General features: G+C 43.4%; 2 protein-coding genes across 3 annotated transcripts in view; one reads left to right on the top strand and one right to left on the bottom strand.

The window, feature by feature from the left end:
• Positions 1–829: 829 nt before the first annotated feature.
• Tifa (TRAF interacting protein with forkhead associated domain) lies at positions 830–8698 on the bottom strand. Of its 2 annotated transcripts, none has more exons than XM_028856577.2 (3): positions 8670–8698; positions 7792–7849; positions 830–1911 (listed from the first exon to the last, which is right to left on the bottom strand). In XM_028856577.2, exon 3 carries the CDS (start codon positions 1896–1898, stop codon positions 1341–1343), a length of 558 nt encoding a protein of 185 aa, XP_028712410.1. In that variant the 5' UTR covers positions 1899–1911; positions 7792–7849; positions 8670–8698; the 3' UTR covers positions 830–1340. The 2 variants fall into 2 exon arrangements, with proteins under 2 accessions (XP_028712410.1, XP_037062983.1); XM_037207088.1 differs by lacking the exon at positions 8670–8698 and adding an exon at positions 7955–8591.
• Positions 8699–17289: 8591 nt separating this feature from the next.
• Positions 17290–24362, top strand: part of Alpk1 (alpha kinase 1) — a 109791-nt gene continuing 102718 nt past the window's right edge. Inside the window, 1 exon segment of the mRNA XM_028856571.2 lies at positions 17290–17623. The gene's annotated coding sequence lies outside the window, so the exon portion shown is untranslated.

The following is a 24362-nucleotide window of genomic DNA, read 5'->3' as shown; positions in this document are numbered from 1 at the left end:
AGGAGGATCATGAGTTCAAGGCCAGTCTGAGCTTCAAAGCGAGATGTCTCAAAAACAAATATGTGTGTGTGTGTGTACATATATATGTGTACATACATATACATGCATATGGTTAGTTCCCCCCACCTCATCTGTTATAGCACAGAATTTTATTTACCAAGGTAATTACACAGGGAGCCTTGCTTCCTGGTAGTGCTAGAATTTATCTTAACTTGATGTCTGTCATTCTCTTTTACATAACATTCACAAACATTCATCTTCATCTAGCCAAAAGGAATTGAATGAGGATCTCTTAAATAAATACAACTTCTAAAAGTTGTGAAACTGGAAGTTTAGAAATATGAAAGCATTTATTATAAATATTCACATATAGTTACTTCTATAGAGCAGTCTGAGCATGAGTGTTTTCCTTCTTTAGGAAGTCTCGGAGAAGAGGCTAGTGGCCTGAGCTCTGAGGTCATCAAACGCAAAGAGGCTGTTAAAAGTTTTGATTTCTGCAATTTTTAAATTGTGTAAGATACATAAAATTCATTTTCAGTTTCTGTTTTTTGGTTGTTTTTTTTTTTGGTGGTTTTGTGTTATTTTGTTTGAGACAGTACTTCTCTGTGTATCCCTGGCTGTCCTGTAGCCTAGGCTGGCCTTGAATTCACAGAGATCCACCTGCCTCTGCCTTCTGAGTGCTGGGATTAAAGGCATGTGCCACCACTGCCCGGCAATTTTCAATTTTGTAAAAAAATAATTTTAATCTCCATGTTCTTTAAATATTAATTGTAGGTCCTATATACAGAAAAGCAAAACTGCCATCCTAGGAATAAATATTATAATTCCATAGAAAGAAAATCAAGGTGTTATTTCTCAAGTCTTTCCATAATGAAACCACAGTGACTCAGATGAGACTCAAGAACTCATTCCAGGACTCCAGCTCTACAAGTATTAACATGCCACAGACACCAGTGAACAATCTGCCTGAGCTCTGAACTTGAAAACTAAAGGCTGCTACGAAATGATGTGACCAAGCTTGGCTGTTACCAAAACAAAGCATGGGAGTGTCACCAAGCAGAAAAAGGACCGAGAATAACATTACACAGAAGGTGTGTTTTATACACTAACCCTTACAGACGTACACTTAATTCTTTGTAGATCCGGAATGCAGACAGCTGACTAAGTGGATGACAAACACAATCTATATATGGACTTCCGAATGCTATTACTAAATCCAAAGTCAGCATGCAGATATCTGTACTACACTACACTCATAAACTCTTAAGCAGTAGGACGTCTCGCAAGGGTCTCCCCATGTGTCCTCATCCATCCTTCATGTTTCTCTGCGTGGGCTCTCTTCACAATTCATTTTCATCCATTTCTGTAGGAGAAGTCCTATGGGTGAAGTAGGATGAATACCCCGAATCCTCAGGTACAGGACTCTGTGTTGGCCAGTTGTTTTCTTGCAAGAGTGGTCTTGGAGACAAGATAAACTGAGTCTCAAAAGATTCCACTGACTCTCCATCTTCCTTCTCCAACAGGAACTGATACTCTCCAAACCTGAGCATGCACTTGTAAGGCAGGTCCATTTTATTGAGGTAGCCGAGCTCCTGATTGTCCACCAGCAAACTGGTCTTCTTACTCATGTTTTTAATCTCAAATGAGAGAACTGAGCTGTTGAACTGTTTAAAGGGCTGTAAAGCAAACTGAACTCGGGAAACCTGTTTGTCCTGAAAAGTATACCGACAGACATTGGAATTCCGTCCAAACTTCACCACTTCAATAGAAGGAAATTTCTCTTTGTTGCAAAACCTTATTGACTTAAATATTCCACTCTGCAGCTGACCGGGATGATAAACAGTCATCTGGAGACACGTCACTGTCTCTTCTGTGTCAGCATCTTCAAAGGAGGACATGATGTCCCCTGGCCTGCAACAGTCAAAGCATCAGGTTAGTTCAGCCCACACTGCTCTCTCTAAGAGTGTGCTCAAAGCGTGGTAGGGGATTCTAAACGAAGAAAACAACACACAGACGACTCCTATACTAGCCCTTCTTCTCCTGATTTGTTTCATTTCTGCTTTGACCACTTCATAATGAGGTGACTACTAACAGTGCAATGATTCGGGGGAGCAGAGGGAAGCCTCAGTTCCCTTTTTGTTAAGTAGTGGCACACCTAGAAATATGATGGATGGACTTTAAGAATAAAATCAGGTGTGTCGTGGTGGCACACCCTTGTAATTTCTGAGACGTTAAGGCAGAAAGATCACGAGTTCAAGCCCAGCCTGGGCTACCTAATGAGGCTGTCTCAAAAACAATTGGTTTGCATTTTAATATCCTCCAACGATCTGTACACAAAGAAGACCTATAGTCTATTAATTCTATGTGCTTACTATAAATTGTGAAACCTTTTTTAAATAAAAAAGTTATAGCATGTGTGTACGCTTTAATCAGACGGAGCAGAGCAGAGATTTGTGAGTTCGAGGCAGCTGGACTAAAGTGAGAGGAAAGGCAAAGTACAAGAAACTGGGGGGGGGAGGTAAGGGCTGGAGAGATGGAGCAGCTGCTAAGGGCACTGGTTGCTCTTCCAGAGGGGCCTGGTGAGACACCCAGCACCTATATGGTGGCTCACAACCTCCTGCTACTCCAGTTCCAGGGAATGCAATACCCTCTTCTGGCCTCCTTAGGCACTGCATGTACCTGGTGCACATATGTACATATAAGAAAAACACCCATATACACAAAAAATAAGGTAAAAAATTTTTCATTAAAATTATAAATATATTATATATTATATAAGTGATATTATCATTATAATTAAATTAATTTAGGGTAAATTAAATCTTAAATTTCTGGTAGATTAATGATTAAAAAGTAAATACTTCGCATGATTCCTGTGTTCTATCGTTTAGACGTTACATTTTTGGCATGAGGCTACCATGCTAATACACATGTGCTCAATACACAGCCCTCACTGGTCCTGGAGTCCTTTGTGTCCATGTTTCTTTTGTAAATGTCTTGAAAAGCAGTCATCAATCACAGCAGTTCCATCTAGCTACTGTTGGCATCCTTGGAGCCCAAGGCCTGAGGTGCCCCACCCAGACCTCACTGTACACGGGTCTACCACAATGCCGGTGGGATGGGGTGTTATTTACAGGATATTTACAACAGGACAGGAAAATTCATTTGTTAAAATTTTCTGAAGCTATTTTGTTACAGAACTACAGTTTAAAAAAAAACCTAACATTTTAAAACTACATAAAAATGACTTAAAAGTTCAAAAAATAAAAAGCATTTAGAAACCAGACTCTCACACAATCTCAGTCTTTTAGTTTTCTGTTTTAGAACCAACCACTAAAAAGTTGCCTTTAACTTTACAAACAGGTTCTCCACACAAGCATAATTATGTGAGCATGTACATATGTGTTCATGCATGCACACACACACACACACACACACACACACACACACACACACACAAATGCATGCAAGCACATATTTTTCCACAGAGAATGATTTCTCTCCTACAAGTAGAAACCATTATATTTAGTTCTGGGCTTGGTCGCGCCATGCATATGGGTGACTTTTTGTCATAGCCACACCACTCTTTCCACCAAGTGTGCTGAGGGTTCACTGTGGCCTCTGAATGACTCTCGCTTGTCTGTGTGGTTGGGTTTTATCTGCTCATGCTGATTTAGGGCTTTTGAAGCAGTAGTCTCAATGAGGTTTTTTTAAATTGATTTATTTATATTTTGTGTGCATTGGTGTTTTGCCTGCATATGTCTGTGTGAGGGTATCAGAGTCCCTGGAGCTAGAGTTACAGACAGCTGTGAGCTGCCATTGGGTACTGGGAATTAAACCTGGGTCCTCTGAAAGAGCAGCCAGTGATCTTAACCACTGAGCCGTCTCTCCATCCCCATCGATGAGGCTTTATAATTAAGTGAAATTTATAGTTGCCCTGGTTTTGTTTATAACAAAGCAAAAATCGGTTAGTATCAAACTACTATCTATCTTAGATGTTGGAATCAAAACTATGCTGGTTTGAAAACTATTTTCACTACCCTTTTATCTTAGCCTTTTCCTGTGTTGTTTTTCTTAAGTGGGTCTGTGGTGGTTTGAAAGAGAATGGCCCCACAGACTCATATATTTCAATATTTAGTCCATGGTTGGTGGAATTGTTTAGGACTGATTAGGAGATGTGCCTTGTTGGGGAGGCATAGAAGATGATGGCCTTTGAGGTTTCAAAAATTCACACCATTCGCAGTTAATTCCTCCTGCCTGGCGTTTGTGTTTCAATGTGAGTTCTCAGCTACTGTTGCTGTACCATGCCTGATTGCCAGCTGCCATGGTTCTCATGATGAAGGCCATGGACTCTAGCCCTCTGATACTGTAATCCCCAAATAAACTCTTTCTTCTAAAAGAAAGCCTTGGTCATGGTGCTGTATCACAGCAACAGAAACATCGTAACTAAGACAGGGTCTCAGTACATAGCCCCTCCCAATCTTCCCATCATACCCAGTGCTGACTACTTTTAAGGCATCATTTTTCTCTGTTTTACAAAGTCATGCTGCTACAATCAAGCTTTGCTCATTTACTCCATAAATGACAGCTGAGCAATATGTCTTTTATTAACTTGGAAATTAATCTTTAATTTTAATTTCATATTCTTGTCTCTTAGACATTGTTGCAGCATACTCAACTTCTTAGCAAGGTAAGAGATCCTGTGTAAGTTAAAAAAAGGAAAGCAGTGAGAGGACTCCTCAAAATCTTGGGCCAAGGATGTAACAATGATTGAAACTGAAGCCAGCAAGAAGTAGCTAACATGCAATGGGTGGAACTGATTAAACGGCTTCACCATATCATTTCAAAATACTTCATCATGATAATGAAGTCTCATTATTCAAGAAGCAGACAACATGAATGAGAATAATTACACTGAGTTATGCAATGATGTAATAATTTATGCATTGATAAAAAGAACTCATTGCTGTGAATCTTGGGTGACATCCACTTTCCACCTATATTCCCTGTTTGCTTAAAAGTTTTCTACAGTAAAACTGCATTACACCTGCAAGTCAAAAACATCAAAGAAAACAATGGACTTGGAAGCTGGCCGAGTTGATAAAGCACTTGCCTTTGCCAGTGTGAGGAGTGTGCCTAGATCTCCAGGACTCACATAAAAAACTGAGGAGCATGTCACACCTACTTGTATTCCCAGTGTTGGTAAGAGAGGGAGCGGTGACAGGCAGCTCCCTGGAGCTCCCTGGCCAGCTAGCATTGCCTGCCTTGCGAAGTGTAGGCCAGTGGGAGGCCTTGTCTCAAAGAAGGTAGTCGATGCCTGACGACTAACACTGACCGTAGCTTCTGCATGCATGCACATACCTGTGTGCACAACACATCTTACACACACTCGGGTGCGCACACATGCATACACATACACACACACACACACACACACACACACGCGCGCGCGCGCGCGTGCGCGCGCTCGCACAAGCTTTTCTGATAAGAAGCAAAGACTCTGAAAAAAAGAAAAGCAGAAACCATCTTCATTTTTGTCCAGGGAGTGCTTCAACTCCAGCCCATCCCTGGGCTTTCACAGTCACAAAAGAACTATGTTAAAAAAAAAACAAAAAAACAAACAAACAAAAAAAACGGTATTTTCGACAGGCGGTGGTGGCACACGCCTTTGATCCCAGCACTCGGGAGGCAGAGTCAGGTGGATCTCTGTGAATTCGAGGCCAGCCTGGGCTACCAAGTGAGTCCCAGGAAAGGCGCAAAGCTACACAGAGAAACCGTCTAAAAAACAAACAAACAAACAAAAAACCCAAAGAAACAAAAACTGGTGTTTTCCCAAATGCAGTTTTTGGTGACAGCTAAATATTGTTTTGGATGCTTTACATAACCCATGAGCTTGCAGTTCTCTTTTGAGTGCATCCATTTGCCAAAAGTGTCTGCTGCAAACAGGCTGGCAGACCTGGGACGCTCACTGTAAGGGGAAAGCTGGCACCTGGGGCCCATGGTAGTCTTGGTGTGAATTCATTCTTAGGGTTTGACGGACCTCTGAGTCCACAACTGTGATTCCTTCCAGCACACACAGAGGCCAAGTGTTTGCTGCACCTCGCTCTCCCCTGTTCCCCAGCGGGCCCTTTGGAGAAGGCTCCCCTGCTTTAGACTGATAACGACATCAGCACAAACAGAAACACGCATCACGCCGAGTGGAAGCTATGCAGAAGCTTACTTCCTAGCAGATCTCCCTCCCCCGCCACCCCCCACCCCAGAGTCAAAGTTTCTCTGTGAGGCCCTGGCTGTCCTGGAACTCGCTTTGTAGAACAGGCTGGCTTCGAACTCATACCCCTGCTTCTGCCTCCTGAGTGCTGGGATTAAAGGTGTGTGCCACTACCAAGATGTTTTAAAAGCCACCACCGTGTAGTTGCACCTTCCTTCATGCCCCTGCCACAACATCACAGCCCCCTAAAGAAGTAGTTCAGGCTGAGTGCCAGAGAGAAGGACCAAAGACGGACACATAAGGCATGTGTCATATGAGCAAGAAATCCATTCTTCTTCCCTGAGATTCTCGAGGCTGTTACTGCCCCTAAGGTAGCCTAAGAGGACAGACGCATTCACCCGTCTCAGGAAGATGAAATGATGACAGGCTGACAGTTAAAGGCTTCTGCTTATGACAGGCCTTTCACAGGCCTGTGTCCTGCACCTAGACCATCTTGGCTTATCTTCAAAATAGTCCTATGAACTGCCTTTACAGGTGGGGGAGATGGAGTTTTGTGCAATTTAAAGAGTGGGTGCAGGTACAAAACAAGGAGTCAAAGCCAGGATCCGAACTCTAACGCACTGTCTCTTATCACGCCATAAACTGCCTCCCTTCTGGGACTAACCGTTATGCTTGGCAAACTGTAGAAGTCAAGAGAAGGGGGCTCAGAAGTATGTGTGCTGAGACCAGCAGGATACCAACCTAGACACCACTGTTAAGGAGGGAAGCGCTGCTGGCGCTGCCTCATAAGAGGATGTGGTCCAAAACATCGCTTTCCGCAAATGTCAATCATCCTTACATGTGAGAATATGAGCACAGGCCTGCCATTCACTGGCAGCTGTGCAGGTTGTTAGGGAAGTCACAAAGGCCAACGGACAAACTAATCTGTTTGTTAATTTCCAGAGGCACAAGGTCCCTCTACAAGGTAGCTTGAATCCTTAGCACTTGCGTATTCAGCAGAAAGACAGAAATGAACAATTAAAATAACAAATTTAAGAGGAGGAGGAGGAGGCTCAAAAAAGTTTTTGAACTCTTAGTTTTAAATGATCAAATAGCACAGAAGGTCAACAGGCTATATATACAGTGGTAGCAGCGTTCGTCTCAGGGAAGGGAAACCAAGGGCCAGGGGCACCTCACACCCCGCACCTTTGGAATTTGACACCACGTACACTAAAACCTAATCAAACATTTAACAATTTTTTTCTTTACAAAAACCACAAGTCATCAGTTTTTTGTGGAATGAAATAGAATTACCGATAGTCAAGTTTCATTAGTAATGTGTGCATTATTACCCTGTATATTACTGTTATCTGTCATCACAAAGCTGTAAAACACTAACCTCCGGTAAACGGTCATATATGTTCACAAAGAAACTGTTACACAGTAAGGAGATAAGTGGAATGAAAAACAAGTTCTGCTAACAGTAAGGAGATAAGTGGAATGATAACAAGTTCTGATAACAAGCATGAGCCAAAGGCACAGGCCTGCACCCCAGTCTCAGGGCTAACCTTTCTCAGACTGGATCCCAAGAGGCACACACTCACCTGAGAGCCTTCCGGTGGCTGGCCACAGCTCGCTAGATCTGGAGCCTTGTCTCTTCTCCTGAGAAAAAGAACGATATGAGTACAAAGCAGCTCCAACATCCCAACTACACACACACGCACACACACACACACAGGCCAAGCAAGCAAGCTGCTGCTCTCTGACCCCTATCCTATGTCCTCTGAACCAGTGAAGGGCTGCCCGGCTCTGCTTTCGCTGACGGCTGATTGGTTTCCAATACCACCGATGAGAAGATGCAGAGCGATGTTTTTACTAAAATGAACCAGGTGTGCCAACAGTTTAACAGGAAGTTTGCACGGCTCCCCTGGGAGGGTGGTCACGCGTGCCATTGAGGTTCCTCACGTGTTGAGAATTCGTTTTGTTTGAAACAACGCTGGCTGTAAACAGACGTTCCTCTGAATGGTGAGCTAAGGAAGGGTCCCCTCTAAAACGTTTACCATCACTGCCCTCTGCTCCAGCTTAGTCTCTGGGAGAGAGAATATGACTGCAAGAAGGACGTTTCTATTTTCAACACAAGCTTTTCTCACTGACAAACACCCGAAACTGAGATGGTAGAAGAAGGGGGAAGAGAAACTTGGAAGAAACAAAAGGCAAAACGATCCTCTTGCCCAACTCCCTTAGTTGCTATGGCCCCCTGCTCTGAAGACATCTGTCCAAAGCAATCTCGTAAGTTCCCAGTCTTGCAGAGGGAGTGAGGGGGAGCAAGCACCAGGAGTGGAGAGCGAAGGACGAGCTCAGCGCTTTCAGTGACTCTCCGTCTCCCTCTGTTCACCCTCCAGCTCCAACCCCCACCCGATCCCCCTCCGTGGCTGCGGACCCCCTGCAGAGCCTCCCCCAGAACCCGGAAGTTCTTTCTGACCCGAAAGCCTCGGAAAGTCCCGGACCACGACGACGATAGGTTTTCCTGTGACCCGGCTGCAGCTGGGAAGTGGGTCTGGACGAAGCTGGTGCACCCGGGACCGGCTCTCCGGGGAGCCTCGAGTAGGCGGGAAAGTCTCCCTAGTTCAATGACAGCGCAAGGCGGCGGCGGGGAACCAGGACGTCGGCTCGAGAGCTAGAAAAAAACAAAGGACATTCTTTTTTCTGGTTTCCGACTAGATGAAAAGTTTACAAAGAACAGGAGAGAACAAAGACACACACACACACACACACACACACACACACACACACACACACACACACACACACACCAGCGCGCCCCCAGGATCGTTCGATTCCTCCCTTTATAAAGACCACACATTTTATAAAGCTAGGATCGAGCTGTCTATAATTTTTTTAACTTTCGTTATTATATAGGGCACGTCTGCTTGTAAACCAAACCATGGAGGGGCGGTAGATGATGACACCACCCTGAAAACTTTTGGACAAAGCTGCCCTCTTGGAGGAGATTTTTAAAAAAGAAAGCGAAGTTCTCACCCTCACCCCCAGACTGCTGACCAACAGATACCTGAGGACCTGAGGGTCCGTGAGCCTTGCTGAGCCTCTGGTGAAAGTGGCAGGACGCGGCTTCGTGGGGGGACCGTCCCTGCCACGGCCGTGCGAGCTCGCCGAACCCGCCCCGCCGATCCTCCCGCGCCGCGGAGCCTCCCACGCGCGCGCCCACAGCGGCCAGGCGCGGGTGACCTCGGCAGAGCCCTCGGCGGGCAGGAAGCCGGCAGAGGCAGCCAGGAGGCCACCAGCGTCCTCCCGGCCCTTTCCCACAGGAAGCCCTGCCCCCTGACGCCTTTCTGAGGTCTCCTGACCCGGTTTGAGGAGCAAGGCACCCCAGGCGACCGCACCTTCTCCAACAAGAGGCTGCCCTAGACGACACGTGACCAGGGAGCTAGGCTTTGCAGAAGGGAACTGGGTCCCTTCCTGGTTAAGGGTGCGCCGAGGGGTGGTGGTGGTGGTGGTGGTGGTGGTGGTGGTGGTGGTGGTGGTGGACTCGCAGGGAGTGAGGATGTGTGCCTGCTCTCCGGCCTCAGGGGGCCGTGGTTACGCTCTGAGGATGCTGAACCCGAGGCGAGGGGTGTGGGTAAGAGTCCAGCCATAGCAAGTAGGACTGGAACCTGTCTCGGGATGTTGCCACCCCGCACGCAAGCAGTCCAGAAGCTTCCTCACCTGTCATTTCTGGCTGGTCATCCTTCGCCCAACACCTAGTCCTGGGTGGTGAGAGGGGGAGCAGCCTCGCGGGGGTCCTTCATAGAAGCGTGAACACTCTTGATTTCCAAAGTTCAAGGAGGCTGGGGTGGGAAAAACAGAAGGCGGGTGTGGAGATGGAAAGGAGATGGGAAAGAGAGGGAGAACACTGAGCGACTGAAGATGTAGCGGAGGATGTTCTAGCCGTCCTCCGGGCGCATACCAATTCTCACAGTCATCCTGTGGAAGCCATTTATTTGTCTGGACTCTGTTCTTAATTTCAGGGGAGGTACATTATTTGTGAGTCTTTTTCTCTGGCACTAAGAATGATGTGGACTCTTGTGGCTTCCGCTCTGTTGGCAGTCTCCCCGAGGGCTTTTTTTTCAAATTCAGTTTCGAAACCAAGGGTGGGCAAGGAAGTCTGCATTTAAGTGAGCAGATTCCGGTAAGGGCTGTAATTTCGTTTGTTAATGATCAACATTTATTATTTCTTCTTGGAGAGACAACCACAGTATTTTCTTCCAGTTAAGCAATATCAAGGCAGGCGGAAGATTGTACCCCGTAAACTCACACAATAAACTAATGTAAAAATCTGCGTTTCTGATCTCTAATCTTTTTGTTGTTACTGGTTTTATTTTTAGACAAGGCTTTGTCATATAGCTCAGGCTAGCTTCCACCTCAAGATCCCCCTGCCTCAGCTTCTTGAGTGCTGGCATTATGAGCCTATTCCATCACCCCAAAGTCCTTAATATAGAGATAGGAGCTATTAATAACACTGATAGGAAAAAATGCAGGTGAAAATTCAGGGTACTAGAGAGCATTCTCTTAGCTTCCCTGAATTGACTGACTTGGTTGATCCAGAATGGGACTTTTAAATAAGCATGGAGTTTGACATTAGAATCTTGCTTCCCTCTGGTTAAAAATAATGGATCTTAAAAGTGAAAATGAACTTGTGGGCAACAAGAATCAGGCAGGCGAGTATACCTCAGAGCTTCTGTTTCCTTCCCCAGGGGCTTGAGGGATACTTGGCTGTGGCTGAGGTTACTGACCTCTGCTTATCTCCTTCCAGATAGTTACAATGTGGTCATTCCAGTAATCTCAGTTTCCCAGACTTCCTGACAAGTGATAGAAGGTCGCAAATGAGTCTAAAACCTTGACCCAGACAAGAGCCAAAAAGAAATGTGACCACTTTTCCTGTAATTTCAGCTCGCTGAGTCTTCTGGAGATCCCCGGAAGACATGCACAAAATCAGTGATCTCAACGCCCTCATTCCTAGATAAGACAGTCTTTTCTAACTGTGCCTTATCACTGACCCTTCCCGTATGACCATTAAAAATAGCTTTTAAATGAGATCAGTTCACAGGGTTACTCCAGATTTTGCTTCATTTTTATTCAAAGTCAAATCTTAGGCAGAGTCAGTCACGTTAGCTTGGAGAAGTGCACAGCCCAGTGTGTGTTGCCCTTATAAATCTGCTGAGGGGTGAGGTCAGAAAGAATAAGATCAAAATACGTTGCACGAGAGTCTCGAAAGTATTTTTAATCCACTAAGACCATGGCTGTTGGAATTCATGTTTTAGTTCTTCCTCCCCCTCCCCCTCCTCCTCCTGCTCCTCCTCCTCCCTCCTCCACCTTCTTTTCCTCCTCCTCTTCTTTCTCTTCTACCCCACGTTTTCTTCTACAGTTTCCTTAAAGGGGAAAAAAAGGCCTCCCCATGTAGCCCAGCGTGGCCTCCAGTTCCTGATGTTCCTGCTAGCCTCCTCAGTGCTAAGATTACAGGTGTGAGCCACTGTGCCCAGTTCTGTGGTTTCCTTTTTGAAGAGAAAGAAAACTTTCCTTTTGCTTTGTTGTGGTTGTCATGGAAACAAATTCATCTTTTGGGGAGTTGTGAGTCTAGCCTTTAACAGCTGAGCCCTCTCTCCAGCCCTCAAATTCATCTTTTTCTCAAGATGACTTCAAGGAACGAGGCTTCTTGCATTCAGAGATGCCTGTGGCTGCCAGCATCCTTTACATCAGGGGCTGAACTCATTTGCTGAGACATTAGTGAAGGCCTCACTGGCTTTTATACTTAGTTAGCCTGCCTTTGCAGAGCCAAAGGCATTGAGTGATGTAGGGTTTGTAGGAAGTATACTGAGTCTGAGCTGAGCTCTTTGGGGAAGTGGATACTCCAAGAGCCAAACTTGAACTGTTTACTAAGCCAAAACAAAAGTGAGCAGTATCATATGTTCTTAATACAAAAGGAAGGGGTGTCCCATAATAATGTGACTTAGCATTTAGTTTGAAAATAACATTAAATGCCCACAACCCATCTCATTTCTATCAATCCTTCAACAATTTGAAATACACAAATTCTATTCCTGTTTTAAAATTAAGGAAAATTTTGTCAAGGCTCTCCTATTCAGCTGATGTTGTCTCTCTGTAATGGCCTGCCCATTATCACTGCCAATCCCCCATGATACAGGTTCCACATAAATCCTAATTCCCACACTTAGTTACTTGGCAGCTTTAGCTGGGTGGTATGGTGATATTTTATTTGTGCTGAAATGTGATATTTTATTTGTATGTTAATAAATAAAGTTGCCTGAAGATCAGAGGTCAAATAGTCATAAAACAGAAGTCAAGCCATGCTAGCACACACCCTTAATCCCGATCAGAGTCTCTGTGTGTTCAAGGACACAGCCAAGCATGGTGACATGAGCCTTTAATCCCAGTACCCACCATAGAGAACTGGGGGTCAGTATAGACAGGCAGTGACGAGGAAGTCATGTGGCTGGGCTTAGAGCCAATGAGAAGGCAGAACAGGAAGGCAATAAAAACATGAGTTAGACGGAAGAAGCTCTCTCTGTGGAAGCTACAGTGAGGTGGTAAGCTAAGGCTAGTCATGGCTATTGCTCTGATCTCTTTGGCTATTACCTCTGTATTTGGCTCTGGGTTTCTTATTTAATGAGACTGTTTAGAAATTCGTCTACAGGGTGGTTCTGTTCTTAGAGTGGAGAATACAAGAAGGGGGTTGTGGAATCTCCCTCTGTGGCTAAGGAAAGCCGCTGAGGCTAGGTGTGTATTGGAGTGTCCCTGAATGGAAGCCCAGAGAGGCCATTATGTGTGTGAAGCTGTGAAGGTGAAGCCTGGATAGTGTTGGAGACTCCAAGAGGTTGGGGATGCCAGAGCTGTGAGACATCCACCAAAGAGAGCTGCAGACCCAGTTGGAATCAGCCCGAAAGAGAGAAGGATGTGGTAGTCAAAAAGTTGAAAAGAGTTGGAGATCTAAAGATCACTTTGACATCAGACACAGAGATGCAGAGTTTGGAGTTCGCCCTGCTGGTTTTTGGTCTTGCTTTAGTCCAGTATTTCTTCATTACGTTCCTTTTCCCTGCTTTTGGAATGGTAATGTATGTCCATTGTATATTGGAAATAAGTGGTTTCCTTTTTTATTTTGATTATGCAGGGGGTTACAGGTTTTTTTAATTTTTATTTTCTTCTTATTATTATTTTAGCCTTGTGTCTCAGAGGAGACTTTGAACTTAGTACTTTTAAACAGTGTTGAGGCCATTATAATAGACTTGGGGACTTTTGAAGTTGGACTGAATGCATTTCTGCATTATGATATGGCTATAAGCCTCTGGGGACTAGTGAGTGGAATGTGGTGTTTTGAACAGGAATGACCCACATGGGTTCATTTGAATATTTGAGTCCTTGGTCATCAGGGAGTGGCACTACTTGAGAAGGATAAGGAGGTGTGGCCTTGTTGGAGTAGTTGTATCTTGTGAGAATTCATTCCTTTCAGCCAATGTCTTTGAGGTAGAAAGTCCGAGGGTGTGGTCTTACCTGTGTATGTACCACTTAAGAGCAGAGGAATAGGGGTTGTGGGCTCTCTTGGGTAGACAGATCAGGACAGTTGGTTCCCATCGCTTCTGGGCAGAACAGAGGACAACAGCTGGATAAGCATCAGTGTCTACTTTGTTCTGTATCAGTAAGTATATTATCCCCATTTTATACCTTAATAAATTCTTGAGATCCTTTAACAGACTCTCATGGGTTCACATAACACATTCGACCTTGTTGGAGGGAGTATGTAACTGGGGGTGTGCTTTGGGGTTTCAGAAGCCCAAGCCAGTCCCAATGTCTCTCTCTTTCTGCTGCCTGCAGATCCAGATAGAGAACTCTCAACTACTTCTCCAGGCATATGTCTGCCATCACCTCTCCTGCCTGCCTGGCATTCATAGCGCATATCAAGTGCATGACTCTGATTGACTCTAATGTCACCTTGTTGAAATCCTTGGCCAGGTAGTGGTGATGCATGCTTTTGATCCTACCACTCAGGAGGCAGAGGCAGGTGGGTCTCTGTGAGTTCGAGGCCAGCCTGGTCTACAGAGTGAGATCCAGAACAGGCAGGGATATTACACAGAGAAACCTTGTCTTGAAAAAAAAAAAAAAAACTTTTTAAAAAAGGAAAAGAAAAAAAAGCCTCAACCAAACCACTTTTGAAGGGGAACTACATATAATGTTGCTGGTTTTGTCTAATTCAAGGTACATAATTTTGGTTTTTCTCCTTTGCTGTTTTTGGACATTCTTTCCCAGAGTTCTTTGTAGATCAAATCCCTCTTTCCCCCCATAAATCCTGGTTTATGATCTGGTTCAGTGTTAGTGGCTTGTTAGATATGTGTCAAGCGCTGGATTTGATTCCCAGAACAAAGAGTTGGAGAAGGAGAAAGAACAGGTATCAAATTTATATTGATATCATATTTATATCACTGAGTGTCTTTCTCTTCTGCAGTCTGTCCTCTGCTCATCTCTAACTCCAGTTCTTTTTAAATCACTTCTAAGTCATTTTCTGTTGTTTGCATGTCTTCTCACCCAAACCTGTTTATTTCCCCCATCATCAAGATTAATTGAGCCTGGCCATAAGTTATGCCTAGAATATCACAATAACTTTGGAATTCGTCGTTCTTGATTCTACCATATCTCACAATCCAATCTTCCCACTGAAAGTTTTCTTTCTAAAATTTATTCTTTTATTATCATATATCTGAAGGTTTTCCCAAGATCTGCCAGTGTTTTCAAGACAGAAGTGCACACTAATTATAATGAAGCACAAAGCACTCATTGTGTATGCTAAGCCCTGTCCGTATACCCAGCTAATTCTTGGGCTCCTCCTCCTCTACCCACCTGCCATCATGGGTCCTTGAGGGCATTGCTTGTGTGCACTGTCAGCTCCCACAGTTCCAAGGCAGCACTTGGCACAGACCGGACACCTCCATCATGTAATACAAATGAATGAGCGACATCAGTTTGCTTCAGCATTTTATATCCAAAATTATAAAACCTAAATGAGTATGGTAGGATAGCCAGTTTTTCTAAGTATATCATAATGTGCTTCCTTTATAGTATTCACCGCAGACAGTTACTGAAAGTGAAGCGTTAGCTTTTACATTTCTGCTAGGAACTGTTGTCCTGGAAAGCTTTCTGTGATTAAAACTAAAACATCCCATCTCATGTTTCTATGGCTCTGGGACTTTTGCCAGGAATCCTTATCAGAGACAGATGTGGCTCTTGTCCAAACTCTACGAAGATAAATGACTCAACCGCTGGTTTCTTCTCTTCTGTCTGTCTTCTCCAGGTGTCCACTGCCTTCTTTTAGGCACTAAAATTTCACTCCTTCTCCCCAAATAATTCTTAACTTTTTTTTTTTTACTTGTCTGTCCCCAAACAGGGTTCTACAAAAAAAGTAACATATATTGAAGCTGATGTTCATCTTTTATTATAACTTTAAATAATTGCAAAAGATTTCTGTGTGGTTTTCCTAAACAAAACTCTTTATATTCTTCTTCCCTTCCTCCCTCCCCCTGTTCTTGAGAAAAGGTCTCACTAAGTAGCTCTCATTGACCTGAAACTCCCTCTGTTTATCAGGATATCAGGCTCGCCTTGAGCTCACAGGTATTCGCTCACATCTGCCTCTCAAGCTCTGAGATTAAAGGTGTGTGCCACCAGGCCCGTGCAAATTCTTTTAAGGGCCAAACAAAATTACATATCAAATGATTTGGGACTCTTTAACATCTCTCTATAAAGGCATGAAGTCTGTTTTCAAGGATTGGAAAATTTTATATTATTCTTTTATCTCTCTAAGTTTCTATTTCCATGCCATTTCCCTCACAGACTTTTCTTGTAATATAAAACTATATATCTTTAAGTTTTCATCATTCATATACAATGAAAACATGTATATATCAAAATTATTTCTCTTCTTTGCTACAGACACTACTGAATAAACATTTAAAGACTGACATATATTTACAATACTTACAATACCTGTATTTTAAATTTGTAATTGATTTAAATGACAGTACAAGGTTACATATTTGATCAATATTAAATAATAGAGTACTATTTAAGAATGCATTTTCAATATGATTTATGGCATTTAAATATTAGTTAACAGATACATATTACATATAGCTACAATAAAGCAACATTCCATGAAAGTGCATACATAAAAAGGAAACTCTCTAAATAAATAAATAAATAGAAGGTTTTGTTGTAGCAATTCTATGTACTTGGCTTGAGCAACTTCTTTTCTGTTTGTTAGTTTTTGTTTTTCAAGACAGGGTCTCATTATGTAGCCCTGGCTGTCCTGGAACTCACCATGTGGACCACGCTGGCCTTGAACTCACCATGTAGAACAGGTTGAACTCACAGAGATCTGCTGGATTCTGCATCTGGAGTGTTGGGATTAAAAGTATGCACCTGCACTGCCTGGCTGCTTGAACAACTTCTAAAGTCATATATGAAGAATTATTGTCTATCATAAGTTTGTTTTTAGTCAACCTAACTTTTGACCATTTGATTCGTTCCTTGCACTTTGTTGGGTAGAAGAGTTGGAATCTATCCAACCGGCCACAGCATTTGTTTCCCAAGGTGTGGAGCCATTCATTTTCTCATTTTGGGCGTTGTGTGCCAAAGGCTTTACCCAAACCTATCAGGTTGCTATTAATCCATTCTTTATTCACTCTAAACTTCTTCACCAACGCAGGCACAGAAAGGCTTTAGAAAGTTAAAATATTTTTGACCTCTTAATCTTTTTCAATAAAATGAACTTGGTAAACATTTTAATGTCTTCTCATGTATTTTTGACATGCTTTTGTCAAAACTTGAGTCACAAATTTCATTTGCTTCATTGAAGGACAAATCAACACACCCGGCCCTTCTGTGAAGCTGGAAGAGAACTCCTTATTTGGACTAGGGCAGAATAGAGTCATCCAAGAGTGAAAGAAGAGATCACCAATGAGATATCATGATTGATGTCATTGTTCTGACGTCATCAAAAGACAAGCTCTCAGTCTTATTTCTGGGATCTATCTCCGAGTTAGAGCTCAGAGGACTAGGTGCCATAAAGGCACATGTACCAGCTTGTTTATTTGCACTGGAGAAAGAGGCTGGAGTTCTTTCTGGCAGAAGGTGCCAGCCGTGGTAACACTCCCAGAATACCTTTCCCGGTAGCAGCCACCAAAGGGGCGTGTCCCGTGGTGGAGTTACACAAGCAGGTTCTGTGCAAGCGGCGAGGGCTTTTCCTTTCAGATTCCCACTTCCTGAAACCAAAACCATTGAGGAGAAACGCTGTATTTCCAGGAAGCTTGTACCGGAATTAAGGATTTTCAGAGTCGCATTGCTGGTCTTAAGTTTCCCTTCTTCTCTAGGATCAAAGTGAGTACCAGCCTTCATTGAGAACTTGCGGGAGATGTGGGTGCAGATGCAGGGTGGAGGCGGCAGTTTTTTCTTAGAGGTGACTGGGGGAGACTCAGCCGGTTCCACTTCCTAGTCTCGACTGCATTTAAATAACTATGGAGGTCTTAGAAATGTTAGCGTTATCTGAGCAGGGACAGGGAGATAGGACTACCTACCCTACAATAGTAAGTTTCAGTTGTTGTGCCGGGTGTGTGTGTGTGTGTGTGTGTGTGTGTGTGTGTGTGTGTGTGAAGGTGGGGGGGTGTTAAAAATATAAGGATTAATAGCAATGTACTTTGTCACAAAACTTGCCAGACCTGCTAGTGAACAGCTAACCTTGTTGCTCAGTAAATAAGTGTTGGATGAAGGCATTAGAGGATTGTTGGGATTATTTATTTAAAACTGGGTTTGAAGCACGTAAGGAAGCCATGGTAGAAACTGCCGCTCGTATGATGGAATCAGTAATTTTGCCAGGACACAGCTGTATGAAAATCCCTCTTCACATTTGGGAAGAAGTGACAGGAATTCTGGGTATGGGCAAGAATTTTGTTAAAAAAGAAAGCACGAATGAAAATTAAATTCCTTTGCGTGTCTGGTAGAATAGTCATTTCATTAAGAATTTTAACATTGGTGCCAGATGGTGGTGGTGCAGGCCTTTAATCCCAGCACTCGGGAGGCAGAGCCAGGCGGATCTCTGTGAGTTCGAGGCCAGTCTGGGCTACAGAGTGAGATCCAGGAAAGGCGCACAGCTACACAGAGAAACCCTGTCTCGAAAAACAAAAAAACAAAAACCAAACAAACAAAACAATTTTAACATTGGAAGTAGAACTCTAATCTTGAAAGTCACAAATTAAAACCTTTGAAGTTGTTAGGATTTACAGTGCATGCCAGCACAAAGGAGCAGATGAGAGAATTTTATGTGACAACATAATGGCATCTCCATCCTAATACTTGCTTCTTGACATATGAAAAAAAAACAAAAAACAAAAAAAAAAAACGTTGTCCTTCTAATTCTCCTAAAAAAGACATTATTGACTTTTGCCTGGCTGAGACCTCATAGCTAAAAATTTTTTAAAATTCCCTAAGTGTATTTGTTGCTTCTGCCCAAGTCTGCACATGTCTTCACGGTTCTTTCTTTCTTCTCAATGTTACTGAATGATCAAGAGCATTGGTGATTGTACTGTACACCCTGCGTGCCCGAGTCACACTTTCCCTGCTTCTGATTTTAGATCACACCTGTCAAGCTCTTACCATGGAAGCATTAGATTACAGTCTTAGTTTAACATGCATCAAAAGTATAACTATCGGTTCGGGAGATGTGGCTCTGTGGGAAAAGGTGCTTGTTGTCAAAACTGATGACCTGGGTTCAGTCCCTGGGACCTGCATGATGGACAGACAGATACAATCTTCACAGGTTGTCCCCAGACCTCCATGTGGGCTGTGAACGGCAGTGGCAGCTGAGACTGCTACACACTGAGTGTCCCTGACCTGAAATACTTGGACTTGGAGTTCGGCTTTTTTGTTTGTTTGTTTTTTGTTTTTTTTGAGACAGGTTTTTTTTTTTTTTTTTTTTTTTTTTTTTTTTTTTTTTTTTTTTTTTTTTTTTTTTTTAGCCCTAGCTGTCCTAGACCTTGCTCCGTAGACCAGGCTGGCCTCAAATTCAGAGACCCCTCTGCCTCTGCCTCCCAAGTGCTGGGATTAAAGGTGTGCATCACCACCACCCAGCTGAAGTTTGGATTTAAAGACAAAACATTTGCATAGGCAGAATAAGATATTTTGGCAAAGATAACCAAGTAACAAAGTCTACTTATATTTCCTCTATATATACTCATAGCATGAAGGTAATTTTATATTTTTTATTTATATATTTACTGCACCTGCATTTTGGCTATGGCCTATCACATGAGGTCAGGTATGGAATTTTGTGATATTACGTCACTGCTCAAAAAAAATTATTGAGTTCTGGATCCTTTTGGATTTCAGATTCTCAAGTTAGGAACCTTTGACTTGCAGCTGACTTTTCTCGTGGCTGGTGGTTTCCATAGCTACCCTTTATAGTTTGCACTGAAGTCTAACTAGCACTCATTTGTAGACGAGGGAAAAGGGGAAGAATACAAACTTCACCTGGTGTGTGTGCCAATAGCATCCTAGCCAGAGGCTGTGTCCTTATAGACTGCCATACCCTGAATGCATTCATTTATGACTGTTAATGATGCACCTATATTTAATCGCTGTCTCTTGCACCCCAGAGTATGCCTTTGGCTGTCCCAGGAAGCCCTGCTTAGGATCTTCCCTAACCCCAGTTCGTCTGTTTACTCTGGTGTGTCCACCTGGTTCATAGGCAATACGACACCTGTCAAATTGAAAGGACATCCTGCCAGTTCATCCCCGTCCTTCTTTTCTATAAAAACATTTTAGGGCTTTCGCCCAGTTCCTTTTTCTACCCCATGTTGTTCTGCTAACATAGCCTATATTTAAGGTTTCCACACTGCAGGTCGTCCTTTTCCAAGATAACCATGCCACGACCCAGAAGTTTTCTCCCATGACTCACGTCCTCCAATAATAATCAAGGAATGAAATACCAGGGGTGAATGCTGATGAATCAGTTTTGATGGTTATTTCTGTGGTTTTCAGGTGGCTTTAATAACTCGTCTGTGCCCAGATTTTCTATCCCCTCTCCCTCTCTGGTGGTCAAGAGAGACAAGCATGAGGATGTAGGGCTATGGGGTTGGGAGCACAGTTTGCAGGGCCTCTCAGCAGCCACCAGAAAAACCCTTGACACACGCACTCTGTGCTATATGGTGACAGCCTCTGATTGCAGATGAGACTGGGCACCTCACACTTTCAGCCTTCTGAGAACACCTCTCTCAATCTATTTCCACTCAGTAAAATGAACTCTCATTGTGTTGTGCCCAAGCAGATATTAACTTCATGAAGGACGTAGGTACTAATGTGAACCTCACTTCCCCAAGCTCTCCCACAGTTCTCTCCCATTGTCTCGGTAGACAGTATTTCCTTCGTGTATGGAGTTTTTCTACTCCAGCAGGTTTCCTCACCCCTACCCCCACTTACTCCTGGATTCAGATTGTGGAGTTGGCAATCACTAAGATACACCGTAGCTCTCAATTTCACTCTTTCATACCCACTCTCTAAATACAAAACCCTCCTGTATTGGCCTGTTATTTGTTATTGTATCTGATAAGACATCCTGGTTCTGGCCAACTTTACAGAAGGACTTAGTTAAATAAATGTTAATATTACAACAATCACAACCAATACCATCACCCTACTGCTATTGTTCAACTAATGTGTGTGTGTGTGTGTGTGTGTGTGTGTGTGTGTGTGTATGCCTGTGGGCACACCCATACATGCACCCATGGAAGACAGTTTCCATGAATTTATGTTTCTTATTCTGTCACTCTCCACTGGTCAATGGAATGATTCAATGTCCCCAAACAGAACAAAGTAGCACAGATTTCATTGCATTGCTCATAACAACACATCGTTCTTAAAACTGTGTGCCGCTTGTTTCTGGAAGTTTCCATTGAATGTTTTTGAACACAGTTAACTGTTTAATTTGGATAGAAAAAAATCAGACTGTCGATGAGAAGGTTGTTGTGATCATTGGAAGTAGAAGGCATTGAGAAAGATTTGTTGAATGTGTCCTGTGGGTCAGACTTTCTGCTCCATAGTGTGTACACACTTTATCTTGTTCAATACTCACTGCAATTTTATGAGTCAGACACTCTTCTTAGGAGTGATTGCTACACCTTCCTCTTCACTGGCTGTTCGCACCACTCCATCCCTCTTCCTCATGTTGTACACTTAATCTCTAAGTCCAGCCATCTGCCGCCACTTTGTCAGTTGGCTGAACCTGCTTTGACAGAGCTGGCATTCTCTCCAGACCAGACATTTCCCAGAATCCACAGCTTCTTTCCCCTTCGACCATTGGTCCTGGCCTTATCCACTCACTTCCATCCCACCGACAGCAGCCATGCGGGCACTATATTAGGATGTAAAGGGTCTGTTCCCAGGGAAAGGTTTTGATAAAGGCTGACGAGTGTCGGTGATGGTTGGCTGTTCAGTCACCCTGTTTGTGTTTGGAGACGAGGGCCAAGAAGAGTGTGTGTGGGGGGTGACAAGTTTCAAAGAAAATCTGAAAGAAAAATAGAAGTTGGTACGTGCCAAATTGATCGCTGAGTTAGTTAGGGTACAAATGAGAGGAAGCAACAATCAAAAGCCAAGAATCATTTCCCAGTACAGCTACACATTTTAACTGAGAGGCCAAAGTCAGACTGCTTGGCTAACCTCAATCAAGGAGGACCACATCAAACTTTAAAGGCTTATATTTTATAAAACCTTATTATAATTCCTATAGCTATGCAGAGAAATGAGGATATAAAATATTTGTGAGTTTTATTTCTTGGTGGAACCATAATTAATTGGTGTGTTTTTTTTTCTTTTTGTTTGTTTGTTTTGTTGTTGTTTTTAGAGACAGGGTTTCTCTGTGTAGCTTTGGAGCCTTTCCTGGAACTCACTCTGTAGCCCAGGCTGGCTTCGAACTCACAGAGATCTGCCTGGCTCTGCCTCCCGAGTGCTGGGATTAAAGGCGTGCGCCACCACTGCCCGGCTAATTGTTTTTTTTTTTTTTTTTTAATGCCAAACTTTCTGTGATATCACTTTTCGTGTTCATAAAAATACAATCTTTTTAATTTTTTAAAGATTTATTTATTTTATTGCGATGTGTATGAATGTTTGCCTACACATTCGTATGTGCTCCACATGCATGCCTGGTACTGGAGGACACCAGAAAAGGACATTGGATCCCCTGCGGCTGGAGTTATAGATGGTTATAAGTTGTCATGTGGGTGTTGGGAACTGAACATAAGTCCTCTGCAGGAGCAGCAAGTGCTCCTAACCACTGAGCCATCTCTCCAGCCCAAGAATACAATGCTTTTAAAAGTCTATAGTTTATTTTATTTTTATTTTTATTTTTTTTATTTTTATTTTTCGAGACAGGGTTTCTCTGTGTAGCTTTGCGCCTTTCCTGGGACTCACTTGGTAGCCCAGGCTGGCCTCGAACTCACAGAGATCCACCTGCCTCTGCCTCCCGAGTGCTGGGATTAAAGGAGAAGTCTATAGTTTTTTTTTTTTAAAAAAAAAAAAAACCAACAAAGATAATTACGACTTTTCAAGACTTTTATGACTTAGCCTCTCTCAGAAATCTGGGAGCATTCAGTGTGTTCTCTTGCCAGGCAGCTACAGTCTGTGAAAACAGAAGTCAGAGCTAAAGACGAGAGCGGGGAGAAGCTTAACTATTACGCAACACACTGCAGAAGTTCCCCAGTGTCTCAACACAGCTATTCCCCAGTAACAGTAGATAAGAAATAGCCTTCCCGGAAGGGAACTGCACATTCCTGAAGTTGCATGTGATGCAGAGCATCTAGGAGGCCCCTCTGAGTTCTTTCCACAGGGCATGCGCCTTCAGATCCTTGCATCTACTTCTGAGAGCAGGAGCAGTCATAAGCAGGAAGCATGGGGTCACTGGCCGAGCTGCAAGTGAACATGTTAAGAATGCCATGCTTGTGACTGGAGAAATGGCTCAGCAGTTAGGAGTATTGGCTGCTCTTCTGGGGGACCCGAGTTCAGTTCCCAGTACCCACGTGGTGGCTCATAGCCATCTGTTCCAGGGAACTGTACACATTGTGATAGACATACAAATATGCAGACAACATACTCATATGTAGATAAAATAAATATCCAGGGAAACATACCTCTGAAGTTCAAGAGAGAGGTTTGGGCTGGAGATGGGAATCAGAAGTTCTCGGCAAACTCATGGTGTTTAAAATATGTAGTTATAGGGCAGATGTGGTGGAATATGCCTTTAATCCCAACACTTGAAAGGCATGGGCAGGAGGATCTCTGTGAGTTCGACGCCAGCCTGGTCTACATAGTGAGTTCCAGGACAGCCAGGGCTACACAGAGAAACCCACATGAGATCCACATAGCATACCACGTGTCATCTTGACCACTCTAGGTGCACAGTTTGATGTCATTAAATAATACATTATCTCACAGAAGTCCTTATAGCTGCAGCTCTATTCCCACTTATGCTAACCTCTCATTTTCCCTCGCCTGAGCCCCAGCCATCACGGTCCTACTTCTCAAGGAACCTGACTCTTCAGAGTACCTCAGAGAAGTGGACTTAAGCAGCTTTTGTCCAATGTGGTTTGTGTGTTTCACTCCCTATGAGCCATCTAAGGTCATCCATGCGGTAGCAGGTGTGCTTCCTTCTCGTGCTCACTCCACACATGCACACACAACATCTGTCCATCTATTGATGATCAGTGGATACGTACGTTGCTTCCACAGTTTGCCTATTGCAAATACTGTTGATGTGCACATGATTATGAAGGTCTCTCTCTGAGACACTGTTTTCAGTTCTTTGGGGGTGTATATTCAGAATTGGGGTGGTTAGATCAGATGGCAATTTTTTTTTTAAATTTTCTTAAGGAATACAAGGGTTCTAACTTCTCTGCACCTTCCTCAACACTTATGACTTTCTCCTCATGGGGAATATCCTAATGGATGTGAGATGACATCTCATTGTGGTTTGGGTTTGGATTCCTGTGATGGTTAATGACAATGAGGATCTTTTTGTGTTCTTGTTGGTCATTTATGTATCTTCCATGTCTATTTAAAGACTTGCCCAGTATTT

The sequence above is a fragment of the Peromyscus leucopus genome, chromosome 6 (genome assembly GCF_004664715.2).
Source record: "Peromyscus leucopus breed LL Stock chromosome 6, UCI_PerLeu_2.1, whole genome shotgun sequence".
Taxonomy (NCBI): Eukaryota; Metazoa; Chordata; class Mammalia; order Rodentia; family Cricetidae; genus Peromyscus; species Peromyscus leucopus.
This window is presented reverse-complemented; position numbering and strand designations above follow the sequence as displayed.

Excerpts from the sequence above, each read along its gene's own strand:
- Tifa (XM_028856577.2), bottom strand. The coding sequence starts at position 1,898 with ATGTCCTCCTTTGAAGATGCTGACACAGAAGAGACAGTGACGTGTCTC.